Source organism: Melanaphis sacchari, unplaced genomic scaffold, assembly GCF_002803265.2.
Source record: "Melanaphis sacchari strain LSU unplaced genomic scaffold, SCAv2.0 Contig86_pilon_pilon, whole genome shotgun sequence".
NCBI lineage: Eukaryota > Metazoa > Arthropoda > Insecta > Hemiptera > Aphididae > Melanaphis > Melanaphis sacchari.
In genome coordinates this window covers 354,213-372,347 of record NW_020271611.1, presented here as the reverse complement: position 1 = coordinate 372,347, position 18,135 = coordinate 354,213, and the positions used below count along the sequence as shown (strand labels likewise).

The 18,135-nt window shown below is 23.1% G+C and overlaps 5 protein-coding genes across 6 annotated transcripts; 1 reads left to right on the top strand and 4 right to left on the bottom strand.

The window, feature by feature from the left end:
• Positions 1 to 1,621: 1,621 nt before the first annotated feature.
• LOC112602366 (mevalonate kinase) lies at positions 1,622 to 3,651 on the bottom strand. The gene is made up of 4 exons (XM_025350402.1): positions 2,948 to 3,651; positions 2,646 to 2,817; positions 2,010 to 2,194; positions 1,622 to 1,945 (listed from the first exon to the last, which is right to left on the bottom strand). The coding sequence occupies exons 1-4, from the start codon at positions 3,578 to 3,580 to the stop codon at positions 1,682 to 1,684; spliced, it is 1,254 nt and encodes a 417-aa protein (XP_025206187.1). The 5' UTR covers positions 3,581 to 3,651; the 3' UTR covers positions 1,622 to 1,681.
• LOC112602368 (bolA-like protein 2) lies at positions 3,635 to 12,350 on the bottom strand. Its single transcript, XM_025350404.1, has 3 exons — positions 12,268 to 12,350; positions 5,073 to 5,167; positions 3,635 to 3,761 (listed from the first exon to the last, which is right to left on the bottom strand). Exons 1-3 carry the CDS (start codon positions 12,328 to 12,330, stop codon positions 3,662 to 3,664), a joined length of 258 nt encoding a protein of 85 aa, XP_025206189.1. The 5' UTR covers positions 12,331 to 12,350; the 3' UTR covers positions 3,635 to 3,661.
• Positions 6,490 to 12,356, bottom strand: LOC112602365 (dolichyl pyrophosphate Man9GlcNAc2 alpha-1,3-glucosyltransferase). Of its 2 annotated transcripts, XM_025350401.1 has the most exons (3): positions 12,268 to 12,356; positions 9,759 to 9,865; positions 6,490 to 8,048 (listed from the first exon to the last, which is right to left on the bottom strand). In XM_025350401.1, the coding sequence occupies exon 3, from the start codon at positions 8,002 to 8,004 to the stop codon at positions 6,490 to 6,492; it is 1,515 nt and encodes a 504-aa protein (XP_025206186.1). In that variant the 5' UTR covers positions 8,005 to 8,048; positions 9,759 to 9,865; positions 12,268 to 12,356. The 2 variants fall into 2 exon arrangements, with proteins under 2 accessions (XP_025206186.1, XP_025206185.1); XM_025350400.1 differs by lacking the exon at positions 9,759 to 9,865 and having other exon boundaries at positions 12,268 to 12,355.
• LOC112602367 (general transcription factor IIH subunit 3) lies at positions 8,537 to 9,511 on the bottom strand. Its single transcript, XM_025350403.1, has one exon. The coding sequence runs from the start codon at positions 9,487 to 9,489 to the stop codon at positions 8,575 to 8,577; it is 915 nt and encodes a 304-aa protein (XP_025206188.1). The 5' UTR covers positions 9,490 to 9,511; the 3' UTR covers positions 8,537 to 8,574.
• Positions 12,357 to 13,431: 1,075 nt separating the features above from the next.
• Positions 13,432 to 17,719, top strand: LOC112602364 (twinkle protein, mitochondrial). The gene is made up of 8 exons (XM_025350399.1): positions 13,432 to 13,724; positions 13,817 to 14,022; positions 14,946 to 15,240; positions 15,565 to 15,866; positions 15,923 to 16,072; positions 16,592 to 16,780; positions 17,197 to 17,520; positions 17,579 to 17,719. The coding sequence occupies exons 1-8, from the start codon at positions 13,463 to 13,465 to the stop codon at positions 17,666 to 17,668; spliced, it is 1,818 nt and encodes a 605-aa protein (XP_025206184.1). The 5' UTR covers positions 13,432 to 13,462; the 3' UTR covers positions 17,669 to 17,719.
• Positions 17,720 to 18,135: the final 416 nt, after the last annotated feature.

Genomic DNA, 18,135 nt, shown 5'->3' with positions numbered 1-18,135 from the left:
ATATAAGAGAAGTACAAAAATGTTGGCATCCCTCCACTTATTTTGAGCAACTTCAACCACTGCTTATAGATATATACATATTATATTTAATTGATTTCTAAAAAAACAATTAAAAAATGTTTATAAATAGTTCAATAATCATGATATTTTTAAAATTATACTATGCATAGAAAACATTATTAAACATGTTAGATAAAATTTTCAAGTACCTATCTACCATCTATAGTTATTTGTTTTTGAATTATAATAAAATAAGAAAATAAATTTTGTTAAAAACTAGAGACTAAAAATTTTCAAGTAGACTTAAAATATAAATTATTCCTAATTTGTCATTATTTTTTTAAATTACTAAAATAAACACTGGGTATTTTTAGTTTTAACTCCAATATACTCTCTCACTCATTGTAACAACTAGATTTACTTTACTTTAAGAAAATATTTAGGTTAAAAATCTAAGCAATTTTACTACTCTAAAGCGTGATGACAAAATATAAAAAAAATATTAATATATTTCAGAATATTTTCTGAATTCTATAACTATTATAAAATTGAAAAAAAAATAGTTTATTATATTTAAACACTAAGTTATTTATTTAGGATATATATTCTTAGATTTTAATTATAACAAGAGTCAAGACAGACAAAAAAATGTTTGTTTTTAGATAGAAAACACTTCCAATATATTTTGACCTGATCTAGTAATAATGTCTTCCATCATACTTTACTTGTATTAGTTGTATCTTAAAACAACCTATATAAACTAATTAATATTGACAGTATTTAAGTACTATATTTTCTGTTTCTACAAAAATAATTTATTAATAAATAATTATGTTTGATGGCACCATTTTGAATTAAAATAAATTCTATAAATTCTAATATTGTTGGGTAATGTGCTTCAAACATTGAAACTTATTGTGACATAAGGTCCTTATTAAAAACTTGTCTATAAGCAAGGTGTACTAACTTATAAAAATACCCTTGTTTTGTAATTTAAGAGTGCCTCAAATTAAAATATGGAACATAGGTATATATCTAAATTTTTATCTAGACAACAATTATTAAGCAAGCTATTACATTGAGTTTTTATAATTATATATAATGTATACTGTTAATACCAAGTAAGGTAAGTATTGATCTGCCGAGTTTTAGAACTTTTACTATTTTCTCTACTAAAATATAGTCTACAGTTTTAATTGGAAACACATTGGTTTTATTTTGACATTATGTATATTGTATACAGTATACACCAATACCATTGGTTTTATGATATAAGATAAGTATATAATATATAAGTATATTATAAAATCAATGCCAATACTATACAAAAAAAGATATGCTACAATGTAGTGCGAAAGCACATTAACCATTGGTCTATATCATTGTTTATATGTAATCAAGAAAAAAATTATATTTTGTAATAACAAAGCAAAAAGCAAACTATAAATTATTGAACTTCTTTATTTTACCTTTAGATTTCATGCTATACTATTAATACACTTTTTTTTTAAATATTTTAAAACATACTGATTTATACATGTTAAATTTATTATCTTATATTGTATAATATATTTGTTATTAAAAAATTGTAATATTTCATTAAATGTTTACTAGAATATTATAAATTGTTTATAAACAAAATTGCATACTACATAAATAATATTAGGCCACTTTTCTTAATTTATTTAGTTTGTATTCTAACTCCAGGACAACCAATTGTACATATATTAGATTCAAAACCATAAATTTTTAATTCTTGCATACATGTTTCTATTTTAGACTTATGAATATTAGGAGGAACAAGACATATAGCATATCCTCCCATTCCAGCACCAGTTAACTTTGCATGAAGATCAAACTTTTTTAATATTGCCACAATAGCATCTAATGTTTCATGAGATACACCCAATGACATCAGCAAACCTTGATTCATATCCATGAGAGTCTAATTGAAAAAAAAATATTCATGTTATTCATATGAATATAACATTTAAATAGTAATTACTTACTTGCAAAACACTTATTTGTTGAAGCTCTTGTAAAGGATTTTGAGCCATTTGATCAATTGCATTAACTGCTGCATTTACGATTTGTCCTATAGAGTTAAAAATGGCATCAAGAATTGGTTGATACGTGTCATCATTGTATTTTGTGCGTACACTCTGCACCACATTTCCAGTAGATCTTTCCACACCTTAAAATAAATTATGGATCTCATTAACTACAAATTTTAAAACGCATAATCATCTTTTGGTGGAATTATATATTAATACATAGATAAGTTACTGTTTAGAATGAGTTTCATGGTCCATGATTGAATATACTTAAATAATTTAAGAGCAATTAAATAAATAATAGATAAATAGATTCAAAACATTTTTAGATAAATTATATTAGTAACTTTGTTGGATAATGTTCAGTTAACAAAGGACTACCTGTAGGTAATTCAAGGAAAAGGAAGAGTTATTGAATTAAGCTTGAAAAAGATTTTTTATTACATAAAAATGTTGAATTATAAAATTTACTTAAAAGCTAATAATAGATGGAAAAATATTAAAAACAAGCAGTTCAGTATACTTATTCTTAAACTTTTATTTAGTTTATTAGTAATAATTTGTTATTCAATAAATAATGTTTAAACAAACCTGAATATATCAAAAGAATTTTTAGTTCAGGAGCTTCCAATAATTTATGGCTATTAAGTTTTGTGTACTGAACCATTGTTCCATAAGTGCAAATAGTATTATCTAATCCTGAAGCTTTAGTATGAATAAAATTTTCTGCTAATAAAGCCCATCTATTTATCAAACATTTTTCCTAAAAAATAAACATGGTTATAATTTATATTAGTTACAAAAAAAAAAAAAAAGAACTGTGAAACATAATTAAGTATTTTTATTAGGTATATTGTAAAAATTAAAAGTAAATATTTACAAAAATATATTACCCCGTCACTGAATGTAAAGTTGTCAGTAAATGCCTCAATAATTAACAGGTTGTCACCACTTTGTGAATGAAAATCATCCAACAATGGATCAAATTGTATTTCTACATTAGAACTGATTTTAAACTTTACATAAGCCAAACAAGCTGCTACAAGAGAAACACAGTAAGATGCAGAGCTACCAGTTCCAGCACCTAACTTCAGTACAGATGTTATTTCAATAGTGAATGAAATGTTTTTCAATTGTTTCATATAGCATTTCAGAATTCCTCCAAAAATAAAATGTAAAACAGTAAGTGTTTTTTTTTCATTACCAGATAATGTATCTAATTCGTTGAGAAATGGTTCGTTTTTGTTTAATTTATTTAAGGTTTCTTGAAAATATGCAGTAGGTGAAAATGTTGGTTTTGTATCCAAATGAATAGTCAACATTCCTGAATAATTTATGAGTGGCAAAATAATGCGACATGGTATAGTATTCAAATCTTGGTTATTACAATAACTTTCAGTAAATGTTAATGTAGTATGTTGATCAATAGCACACGCGATTGCTGGTTTTCCATATACAACACTATGTTCACCAAAAAGGATTATTTTTCCTGGAGCTGTTACTTCAAACTGTATATTAGAACTCATTTTTTTAAATTAAAATAATATTAAAATATTGAGTCTTGATAAAATGTAATGTTAGGTCTTGTTCTATAAATTATAAATCAATTAAACTTTATTTAAATTATTCCATTGTTCTGTTGTCAATGTTTTCTGTGAGAATGCGTGTATTTCTTTTAATTCTTCAGCTAGTACTTCATTTACCATTCTGAAAAAAAAAACATAAATAGAAGGCATAAATTAATAAATTATAAATTAATATACTGGATGCCTAGTGTTTAAAAACGTTTCATATAATTTGTATACAAGAACATGTCTCTAGTTTTTAGACACATTATATTAGTGTTTCAACCAAGTAGTACTTAACCAACGTCTGTAATAAAAATAAATTTATAATTATGTAATAATATAATTACTTATAAGTGATTTATAAATAATTTATAACTAGACTCTTGACCAACTTTCTTTTAATTATCTATAACTATATTAAAACTCAATATAAAAGGCAAACAAAATACAATTTAAAAAAAAACTTGATAGACAATTCTTAAATTTAATGAATAAGTATTAAAATATTGATAAAAATGTTCAATTTTTAATTATACTTTGACAAGACTTTACTTATTAAATAAAAAAATGACCTTTGATAACTTAAAATAATTAAAAATATGTCAGAACATAATGTGTACTCTCTTTACGTTTGATACATATTAATATAATTATTCTTTTTATTACTGGTTTTTAAAACAAACAAATAAATTATAGTTTAAGATACTAGAAACTCATGAAATAATTACTTTTATTAATACAATTAATTTATAAAAATCTTTCATTAACACACATGTAATTTCCTTAAAAATGTAAATAAAAAAAAAAAGCATACTTGTTAATGGAAATCTTTTGAACACTTTATCTGAAGCATATTTAAAGTATAAAAAAATGATACAATAAACCTATACACTAAACAAATAATCATAATACATTTTCTTTAGTAATATTTTAAAATAAATTAAATTATTATTTTTTTTTGTAATTATGACTTAAAGACCAATGTTAATGTTTAATAATTTAAAACCATAACAATAATTATGATAATTATTCTTGTGGAGTACTGTAAATAGAATATAAAAATAGATATCCTTAGTTAAAACACTTCAAAAAATAATGAATCTAGGTTGTACAACTCAGCAATATATTTATAATTAATTTACATTAATGAAGTATATAGCTAAGATTTAGATTATAAAAATGATTTATTCATTATTATATTAAATAAATTGATTTTTTAAAATTAACTATCAAAAATTATATTATTTGTTTACTAAAAATTTAATTTGATAACTCAGAACATCTGTAATATATTTTGCTAACAATAATTTATTAATATTGTTAATAAATTATAATATTAATTAGTGTATAAATACATTATAAATTATAATTAATTTCCAATGAAATAATGATATGTACTAATGATTTAATAATAAGTGTAACAGATAATAGTCACTTAAAAACTACTCACCGATGACGTTGTAATAATGTTTTACCATTAAATTTATCAGATACCACAACTACACTAAATTTAGCACCACATCCATCGGAATCATCATTGACAGACTAAAATTAAAAATTCATAAAATAAATTAATGTTTATATATCATTGAAAAATGTTTATTAAACCAATACTATATTACTCTAAATAAAAATGTTGGTTAGATTATATTATTTTTTTAACGTTGGGTTTCAATAATAACATATAACTCATAAAATAAAAATAATTTATGCAGTTTTGTCTTAATAGATATATAATGGATATTAATAAATAGATAATATACTATATTTTATTAGTTATTACACATTTTACGATATTTGTATAACTATTTACATTTTTTTAATCAATTATATATTATTTGGATAACCATATTTTATTTATTAAACCTTTTATTTATATCATGAACATTCAAAGTTCAAGCATATACCATGACATAGACATGTATATTAAACTAAGCTATTATATTTTACTGTTTTTATGTTAACTTAATAGTAAAAATAATTAGTAAAGTAAATGATAGATCATTCTATTTTATTGACTCATACAGATATGTTTTTCTTAGCAATATAATTTTGAAAATATTGAATAAGAAATTAAAATTGAGTTAATTTTTAGAAAATTCATATAATTATGTACCTATACATCATAAATATCATCTATTTTCAATATCTAATAATTAATATGTCATCTAAAATTATGACTAAATATGCTCATTACAGTAATATAGTCATGTTCATTGGCAAAATGTATATTAAATTTTACTTTTATTTTGTCAAATATTATTATTTATTACACTGAATAAACATTGGAATCCAATAATGATGATATTATAAATGTTTTTAATGCTTTAACATTATTTTCTAAAGAATATATTATGTTCTGTGTATATTTTTTCTAATATAATATAAGCTATAGGTAAATTAAAAAAATAAAAATAATATTTTCTCGTTGACATAATTCATTACTTTATATTTAATAATTGTATAACAAATAGTATAACCATTGATATCAAATAAAATATTAATAATAATGCCATATTTATAAGTTTACCAATTTATTTAAAACATTTGGTTTTCTTAAAACTACATGAAAATAATTTTTTCTATAAATAATGTATTTTCAGTATACAAAACAAATTATACAATTATGGATAACTGACAAATTTACAATTACATACAATTTTAAAACTAGACAAAATTATAAATTAATATCCAATACATGCAATATACATCTTAAACATTTAAACAAATTATCAAGTTTAAACTTTTAGGATAAATTAAAATATTCACTTTGAAAAAATATTAGGTAATTCATAATATACATTTATAATATTCATGAAAATCAAATAAAAAAAATCCAATAATAGATCAAATCTATTTTAAGTAAGCTAATATAATTTTTTTTTTGGATTATGTAGTATTAATTGACTATAATTAAAATAGATTAAAAATAAAATAAAATGCATACAACTATAAACAGATATAAACAATGACCATAAATGTGGATATTTCTGGGGAGGTTTTAATGCTAAGGCACAAAAAGTTAATACTGCACAGCCAAATAATGAAAAATTACGTAATAAATTTAATTTTGATGTATTTTTTTTATGTGAAATTAATTGTTCAATATTATTGTAGACTATAAAATATATTAATGATAAAGAAATGAATGGGACCAATAAATTATCCCTTATCAATAAAGGAAGCATACTAAATGTTGTCAACGACAAAAACCAAGTACACATAAATGTATTTTGAGGAGCATACATTAAAACTGGTATGGCAACCAAAAGTATACTTTTTTCGTGAACTTGAAAAGAAAATAGGAAAAAAGACAATGAACAATTAATTAGTGAAATTAAAAATTTTATTTTAGAAGGATTTTTTAAAAGATTTAGGCAAGTGGGCAATACTGAAATTAATGTCGTTAATAAGCATAACATAGCCATGGTTTGATTATTAATATTCCTCAACTTATACAGAACATTAATTAGACACCATAAGTTGGAAACTTTGTCTTCAAAAACACCTCGTTCTAACGGGAAAATTCTATGTATGATTTGGAATACTTGTTCAGTGTCACTAATGAAAGGAAGCCATAATACTAGAAATGTTATCGTAACACTCAATACAAGAATAGATAATGTCTTTAAAGCTTTCATGAATGAATGTTTCTTATATATTTCATAAACAATTCCAATATAATAAAAGAAAAATGGCAAAGCATGGTATAACTCCATTTGCTTGTAGTTTAGAGCCATACTGAATAAAAGGCAAGTAAGGATAGTTTTGTTGGCAAACACACAAGCAACACTTGCTACAAATAAACCTAGAGAAACACAATTATATTGGAAATGTCCATGATCTATTAATATTAATCCAGGATAGAACAATGTTAATGCAATGATCATTGTTTGACTTATTTGGTTATTATTCGTAATTTTAAAAAACTTTCTAAAAAACCAACTAACAGCCGGTATAAATATCAACAGGTCAACTATAAGCACAGAATACCTCATGAGTAGCTTATGAAAATTTGATTCAAAACCTCTAGATGTATTAAGCTGGACGGACTCTGGAAGAAGTTTTTTAAATACTAAACCATTTAAATAACTATGGTAGGCTGTTAAAGGTGGATAATCAAGACCCCAGTATAATAAATCATTGTTGGATGAATTAAAATACCATTGAGTGGTTGATAGAGAAATTGTAACTTCCATCCAATGCCGTTGGGCTTCATAATCACCATACATCGGAGTTTTTGATTTTCCAGAATAATCATGCAAGCTGACAAACCAACGAAATAATACAGCAATCATTAAAATAAGTTTCTCATCGAGTACTTTTTTCAAGTATATAGGTATTAAGTTTTTGTAAATCATTGTATCACAATGTAAACTCATAAATCAAAATGAGACACTTGCTTTCACGAAAAATGATGATTGTTCTGGAAAAAGAAAAATGGAAATTGTAAATAATATGGGCTTTATATATTTTAAATATGATGTAAAAAAATTTAATACATTTTTTATATCCAAACAAAAATTAAGTAAATTAATTCTTTAATTTTTGTTTAGTTTTCATTTTTTTACTGTAATGATGTTTTAGTCTTGATGTATTTTTTTTTTAACAAATTATATTAAATATAATATACTATATTTCAAGACATTTATGTATCTTGGTAAATATATTACTTTAAAAAATACAGGACACATGATAACTTAATTAAATATACTATATTAAACGAGACCAGTCTGTTTTCGAAAATTTAATATTTATAAGATGTTATTTTATTATTATGTATTTTAAAAATTCAATTATTATAATTAACAATATCTTTAAAATTCAAGTTCAAATAAATAATACATTAATAACTTCATACAATTTTTTTAATTTTAATTTTAATATTTGTATTATATTTCTAAAAATTATCATTAAATATAAAAGTTAAGGTAATTAATTTGAAAACAAACTTAATTATTCACACTTGTTTTAATTTTCTTCTTTTTAGGTTTGACTGCAATAGCTGATCGTACTTTGAAAACTGCTTCACAAGTTGTGCAAATAGGACTTATTTTACAATAAATAGTTAAACATAATGAACACACAAAACCAATTGCTGTTAGGGTTCCATGGCAAAAACAAAAAGGTCGGAAGTCTAACTGAGGAGCTAATGGTATGACTAATTTTTTTCTAGATGAAGGTTCCGTTAAAAATATCCATTGTAAATACAGTAATAATCCTTCTAATTTAGGCATACGAAAATATGAACCTTCTGTGATATAACATGCTTGTTTTAATAGAGTGACATCATGGGTAAGACTACAAACATCGATAGCTACATTTTGTTTTTGAGCTGTGAAAAATGTATTCATACAACGTATGTATTTGTCTCCTTCATTATCACAACCAGATATAATTAATATTCTTGAATTCATTGTTTCGCCCGGAAATAAATTATTTTGTAATCTGTTTATATAGCATAAAGCTTTGGCACAAGATGCTCCAAACACAGTATCTCTAGACATATGAGGTTCTTCAGCTGCATCCTTGAGGAATTTCACTATATTAAATTTGATAGAACGATCTATATGACTAAATAATTCATATTGGCTTCCACCCATTTTACAACTACTAACTGTTTTCTTTTTAAAATCGAGTTCATCTTGATCAGAATAAATAAAATCACAACTATTTGGATCTGATGCAAGCACTGCAACTTTATTATGGGTCCGAAGCATTAGATGAGAATTAGCAAAAGCAACAACAGAACTTAGTATGGATGATAGCTTTATTTCTCCACTAAGCAAAGTATCTTGAGCTGGATTAACATCAAGGATTATTACCAGAAGACTGGAAAAAATTTTCTTTGGTGTTTCTGATTGCATTCCGCTTGCATTTACTATCGATCCAAACTCAAATTTGAACAATTCACCAGTTAAATTACATACAATATTTTGTTTTTAGATAATTAAAACAATACTTATTAGTTATATTCAAAATTAAACCCGGTAATAAATTATTCGAACGGAAGTCGGAAAGTCGTAATTTTAAATAATAAAATAATAAATACTATATTAATAATTTAATTTGTTTAATTTTAACCTTTAGTATTCATGAATAACGACCAAAAAATAGAAAATTAGAAAATACTAACATTATAGTAGATTAAACGCCGAACTCCGAATAGTCCGAATGGCGAATGCCCGATGCCGCACAAGGCACAACTGCCGCAGCCAATTAGAATACTCAAGGCCTAAGACTCTATAAAAAAATGATAAAATGATAAGTTACAATGTCTTAGAACGATTTGACGCATCGTATATTTTCAAAACTAAGCTTAGATAAATTATTTAATGATAATAATTCGAATTTTTTTTCATTATATAATATATATATATATATATATATATTATATTTACATATTTTATTATCTATAAACTTATTTATTTAGAATTTAGATAAACATAAAATGGCAGCTGCAGCAACAGTTGCTGCCATCGCCTAGTAGGTAAACACTATCTATTATCTAATATTTAATTTATAGTAATCATTATTTACTGTATGTAAAGAACTAAAGAGTAAAGATAAATCAATGATATAATATACTGGTAATATACTAATATCCGTTAAAAATAAATGTATACTGTACAGTACAAAAGATATAATTATACACATAACGGACGACAGCAGTAGGCACTAGGCAGACAAGCTAATCAGAATAAGTATTATGCATAACAAAAACTATGGAAACTGAAAATATCCCAAGAATCTTGCATGGTACACAATTTAAGACACAAGACGTTAAGAAAAAACTGACAATATTTTGATTTTCGAAAAGTATCCATGTTTTTGAAATCTTTTTTTATATAATTAAAAATGATTACCAAATACCGTTTTTGATAAAAGCAAAATATTCTATGAATTTCAAATGATATGATACATTGATACAATTAAAATTTTGAACTATAAGCCATTAATTCATAAGCTAATAACTTGTATGTATTTATAATTTTGAGGAGTAGAATTGTAAATCGACATATGCTCTGTTAAATTAATTAAACAATTATATTTTATAAATCAGAAGTTTATAATTAATAAAATACTAGTTCAAAATTTTCTGCTTTGGAGTATGATATGAAAAATGTACATTAGTCATTTGTAATTACTCCAAGCTGTATACAAAAAAAAAAGAAATGTTTGGGATAGTAAGTAATTATTGTTTAAATAATCACTTAACATATCTACTATTTTTGATCAAACAATTTTCTGAACTACTGCACTTTCATAAATGGTATATGATACAATTTTCAATCCATAACTTTAATAATATTATAAATATCTTCATACGTATCTAGTATCTACACAGTGTTATTAAAAAATCAGAGAAATTTTACTTTCTTAGATTAGATAGTATATTATTTATTAGTAAATAATATGATAATAAAATAGCATTTTTAAAGTCCACAATAAAATTATAGTTTATGGAGTTTATTTAATTATACTATTTTTAAAATATTAATAATCTGATAATTCCTTACTTTTTGTTACACTTTACTATGCATTTATAAAATCATGACAATAATTTATATTGTTTCTATAAAATGTTGATAAATCTAATAATCTGGTAACAAATCGAAATAATTGCTTGGAGAATACCTACTTTACAATAAATATTATATTCATTATTAGCTTTTATGAAAAAATCTAATTATATTATGATATATTCCTTAAAAAATTATTAAAAAAATCACTAGGTACTTTATTAAATTGGACGTATTATAATTATAATTATGGACTTTGCCAAGTCTTAAAATAAATAAGGTCATGAAGTTCAATTAATTCTTTATTTTTAATTCTATAAATTAGTGAACCTCACATACAGTGAATTAATTTAAGTTTTTAAAATATTGATCAAAAATAGAAAAGTTTTTTGTTGGGCATGTTTTTCCCTGCGAGTGAAAATTCCTAGTTAATGATATTAATTAGATTATAAAAAAAAAGTTGTTTTTTTTTACTCTATTCAAACAATATGAAGACTATAATAACTTATAAATTAAATAGGTAATATTAAATGATATATGTTGTTTTTTGAATCAACAACTTATAATTTGAATATTATACATAATGTGTGCATTATTTCTATATAAAATGTATTTATTTATTATTTATTTTTATTACATACAAGTTACATTAATTTTAAATAAAACTTAATTAAACATTATAATTCTTATAATAAAAAATGAGTAAAAATTCTAAAGTACCTATATAGTCCAATACTTTTTACTTCCTATAGGCTTTGGTAAATAATATTTAAAATAAAATTAGAGAAACTGATAAGCTATTTATTTATTATTCCCTACATATAATTAATTATCTATACATGTATACACAACCACATTACATAAATATGATATATTCTAAAAACAGTACTTATTTCTATAAAATAAGTTATTATTTAAGACAAGTATTTTTAGTTTTTAATACCAAATAACTCTAACAATAAAATAATTAAGGAAATATTATTATAATAAATTGTAAGAATTACAAGATTTCAATGGATTAAAAATATTGTGTTAACATGATTTACTGCTTAGTAAAACTATATACGAAATAAATAAAAAAAAACTATTTTAATTATTAATACAGTATTAAATTGAACTTACCACGTACGATGCGTCAAGTGCAACTGTTAATTTAGATTTTAATAAATCTTCACTAATGGTCATTACAGCAAGTAATACAAAATATAATTTAATTGAAAACAGTGTGATGAAAAATATCGAGTGATCTATAGTTTAATACAACACTCGAGCCCTACTAAGTATTCGAATAATTAAACACTCGAACACGACTCTAGTACTCTACTCAATAGAGTAATTATATTATAACAGCATAAACATAAACGCCATAAAGTACAAAAATACGAATTACATTAATTACAATTTTTTTTTTTTATTCAAATAAAATTTATCATTAAACTCTGATAATTTAATTTACTGATTAAAAACAGTGAAGCAGTATCACAATGACCAATCGGAATACAAGGAATACGACACGACAAACGACGTAGCTATAATAAGTCTGTTAACGCATGTATTTTAGTGTTTACTATACAGAACAGGATGAGGATAATGGGTTACCAACATTTTGTAACCATGTACCTATTCAATATTCGGAATCTCATTTCATATTTATTTAGTGTTTACCAAAATGTTAAAACTTATGGGTTATGAACGTTATGGTATTGAATCAACACTGTCGATTTGATGACCGTGTTGACCGTGTAACGTGTTACTTGTTAAGCACAGTTCACACGAAATCCAGTGATTTGTATGTTGTATCATTTTACACTTATATCCCGATAACGGCGATAACTTTTTTTTATATTTATATGTATCAACAATTAATATATTAATATATTGTATTACGTATATATTATGACTTATGATCCTTGGATTAGTGTAGTGTGATGAATGAACTCAATGAACTAAATGAGCATTGAACTAGGCTATGCTTAGTATGCTTCATAATTCTTCATCTTCGTCCGAAGAATCATATGATCCATTATAGAATAAGTTCGTTATAAGTTATAACGCGTTATAATCTCTCTGGTGTGTGCTGATTATGTTGCTGTTACTAGTATCTATAACCTAACCGAATTAATATTTTTATCATTATTATTTAAAATTTAAGCATTAACGATTAAGCAATAGGTAAATAATAAAATATTTAAATTTTCATCGTTAATGAAATTCAAAGTTGTGATTTCTAATTTTCAAGTACTAACTTAACCAAAAAATTTCATTTGCATTTGAGTATCATTAAAATAATATTATTTCCGTTTATTAACTTATAAAAATGATGACTATGAAAACATACATTTCAATTAGAAATTATTCAAGAATGTTTCTTCAAAGGAAACTATTCAAACAAAAATTGTATTTTAGTATACAAAATCAAATAAAAATGAATTCAACAGATGATAGACCGATATCAGGAGAATTTTTCGTTTCAAAATTATTGGACAGTTTAAAAATACCTTACAAAAATCAATTTACTTGCTTATTAATAAGATGCAGTTTTTGTAATAACACATCTTTATACATAAATAAAATTACTGGTAATTAGTTTTATAAAAAAATGCTGAACAACTAACTTTTGATATATTTGTACTTATTGAATAATATAGTATTTACTATTTAAATGTTTTAGGTTGGTTTATTTGTACACATTGTTTGAGGTATGGCAATTGGTCAATATTTAAGTCACACGCAAAAAAAAATGATAAGATTTGTGTACCCACTCCAAAGAATTTTGAAGCTGTTAAAGATTTTAACAACAAGACTGATAATTTAATAAATTTTAAATTATTAAAAACTAGTGATAAAAAGAGTATTTTAAAATCTCTTAATATGGAGGTAATAGTTCTATACTATTTTAAGTCCTTATAAAATATGAATTCAATATTAAATAAATAACTTATATAAATATTTCAATTTAAAGTAAAATTAAGAACTGTAGGAAGTCTATAACATGATATATCTGTAAAAGATGCCATTAGTTTGTTTATTTATTATTTAATTTTTATCAATTTAAAACTTACCTGTAAATTGAACGTTTACTTATAAGTTATTACTTCATTTTATAAATAAGCTATTGATCTATTTTAACAGAAGTGTTTTATAGTTCAAGTAGAATATTATTAAATAAATAGTAAATAATCAATCGATAATGATTAATAAATAAATATTAATTTGTATGTTCACTCAAAAAATTTTACTTGTCATGATCATGAATATATGATTAACATTTATTGGCATAATTAAAAATGTGGGTAAAAATAAATAAAATTACCCTGATCATTATTTATTTTATTAAAAAATGTGTAAATATGCTCACTTTTTTATCCTTTTTATTCATATTTCTAATTTTTTTTTTTGATAATAGTATAAAAGATATACATATATTATAATTTTAAGTATTAAGTGGTTTAGATAACTTAAAATAAATAAAATTCAAAATATTATTTCTAGTAACAATTTAAATCTAAGTTTAGGTCATTATTTTAGAAATTAATTTATTAATTTCCATTAATTATCTAGATCAGAGATTCCAAACTATGGATCTCGATCATATTTTTAGTGGGCCACGGATTATGTGTGTTATATTTTTAAATAATAATTTTTTTTAGACATATAGTCATTGATTCAATATTTTTGTGGGTCACCAAAATTTAAATAATTTCTAAAATGGGCCGTGCTATAAAAAGTTAGGGATCCTCTGATTTAGATAGTTATGTAAGTTTTAAAACATTCTAACAATTATGATGTTTATTTTACAGGATTTAAAATTACAATACCTTGATCATATTCCAGGTTTATATGTTAATTCAGAAAATAGTTCCTTGTACTTGACTATGATGCTTGATAATAAAACTATTGTTGGATATAAAGAAATTAAATTGGATAATAGTCTTAATCAAAATACTGTTCCAGATGATTGTTGCTGGGGAATAGCTAAAGTTCCTCCATTAACTTCAAATCATAGTCAAAGTGCAATTGTTGTTGATGATTTTAAACATTTATTAGTATTAGCCGGGCATCAATCATCTCACCATATTATTTGCTTACCTCATGGTATTTACATTATTTTATATTATGTTTATTAATAATGTTTTTCTGAGTTTAATTTACTAATAAATTATCAATATCAAAATATTATTATTTATTTAGATAAACAGAATCAATTATAGTAAAATTCAATAATGTTTCTTTGATTAAAATGTATTTTATATTTTAAGTTAATTTATTATAACAATCACTCCAATCCATTTCATCAAAATGTTTATTAAAATTGTATAACCATTAAACTTATATTTTCATAAATTTTATTTGTATACTGTTTATTAATCATAAATAATAATATTCTAAAAATTTGTTTTAATATTTTTTATTTTTAAGGTGTGCAAAAATTACCACAAGAATTATTACCATCTTTAGAATATTTCAATAGATTAATCTTATGGTTTGGAAATGATCAAATTGCATGGAATTCAGCAAGAACATTTGCTAAGAAGTTAATAGAAAGTAGATGTTATTTTATAAGGCCTACTGATGATCAGCCATCCCCTTATTTAGCATATAAACATGGTTTAAATATTGAGAAAATACTTAAAACTGCTGATAAAATGGTTCATCCTAGTATTATTCAATTTTCAACAATACGTAATGAAGTTTATGCAGAGTTACAAAATCATGACAAGGTTAAGAAAAAAAATATAAATAGAATAAATATTAATAATTAAAGAACTTTGTTTAGACTCTTGGAATGAAATGGACTAAATTTCCGGCATTAAATAAGATTATTGGAGGCCATCGCCGTGGAGAACTTACTTTATTAACTGGTCCAACAGGATCAGGAAAAACAACTTTCATAAGTGAATATTCATTAGATTTAGCTGAACAAGGTGTAAGTAATTAAATAATTTTTAATTGGATGTTTAAACACTTTTAGTTTACAATCTATGAACTTGTATGTATCAAAAAGTGATAAAAAAGTATTCATTGTCTAACCCTAGTTCAATTTTCTTTTAAGTATTTTTTTAAATTAATTAATTTGTTTTAAATTGTATATTATAGTATACATTTTAATTTTATTTATTATAACATGATTGTAGATCCCCTTTTTTTACTTAATAATATAAATATTATTATTAAAAACATCATTGCACTTAATCTATTTAAAAGTAAACTACACTACTTGGTTAGGAGACTTGGATGTTTAATTAATTTCAAATTTCTTGACGATAACATTTTTCCATGTGGCACTTCCAAAATATCTGTTTTAAATATAAACATTTTAGTAATAATTATTAATTTGTTTTATCTCTTATTACATTTAATTACCAACCTAAATGAGTACACAATATTTTTATAAAAATTACAAATATTTTATAACATTTTGTCATTTTTTATTGTATGTGTATAGTTACCAACATTATGGGGAAGTTTTGAAATACGTAACCAACGTTTAGCAAAAATCATGCTTCAACAATTTGCTAAGGAACCTGTGCATCTTAATTTAGACTTATTCGACAACTTAGCAGATCAATTTGAAAAGCTTCCACTGTACTTTTTAACTTTTCATGGCCCTCAACCACTAAATATGGTGATGGACGTAAGTTGTATTTAAGAAAAGTTAATTTATATGTCAAAACATGTTAATTTTTTTAAGCTTTGAATATTAAAGAAAATAAATATCCAACTTTTTAATAAAATATACAAGTGTGTATTATAGATAAAAAAAAATAATTAATGACCATGGGTGCATTGAAAAAAAATAAAATTTTAATTAATTAATAATATTGTCTAATTGTTTAAAACTTAAAAGTTTTTTTCATTTAATAATCAATATTTTTAAATATTATTTTATGTACAACATTAAGAAGATATAGGTAAATATCATAGTTTTTAATTTAATTTTTATTTTATTTAGGTATTCCTGAAAACTTTACAAAATTATAAATTTGTTTATTTAAAATTATCCTAGTTCATTATAATATATATATTATACTTTCACTTTGTTATTATTAGGCTGTGATGAATGCTGTTTATGTACATGATATTGGACATGTGATCATTGATAATGTACAGTTTATGATGGGCATTGGTGCCAAATATGATATGGGTTCAGAACGATTTTGGCAACAAGATTCAATTATAGCAGAGTTTAGGAGATTTGCTACATATTCAAACTGTCATGTGACATTAGTAATGCATCCTAGAAAAGAAAAAGACGTCGAACAATTGTCCATTAATTCTATTTTTGGTACTGCTAAAGCTACTCAAGAAGCTGATAATATTCTTATAATTCAAAATAAGGTTATGGAATCTTTACAAATTAAAAAATATCTACAGGTATAAATATAATACTGTTTTAGTTGCAGATAGTATAAATAAATAATATTTTTTTCAGATTTCTAAAAATCGATATAGTGGTAACCTTGGAGTAATGTCTTTAGAATTCAATAAACAAAGTTTAAGTTTTTCACAACAAAAGGAATAATAATATAATATTTATAAGTTGCTTGTTTTGTGTAATACTTATAAAACAATATATCAGATAAATATATGTATGTAATTTAAATATTTTTGTGTACAATTTTTAATAATTTTTTCCTTTTATGCATAAATATTTAACAATAATTATAAAACCCTCATTTTTAAATGTTTTTCTGTTTGACTCCAGCAACAGTAATCAGAATCCATACCTACTATAACAAATATCTTTATTATTAAATACTGTTCTTATTGTTTACCTTTAAAAGATTGCAATTGATCTAAAATTTTAATTTTAATATATTTTCATACCAATAAAAATTTGTTATTATTTTAAAGGTATACCTTTGTTTAATAATATAGTGTTGAAAAAAAAAAATAGAAATATAAATGAAAATAATAAACTTCATTTAATGATATTCATATTACACAAAATGTTCATTGAAATCTTCCTTTCTTTTTGAAAATTTTTTA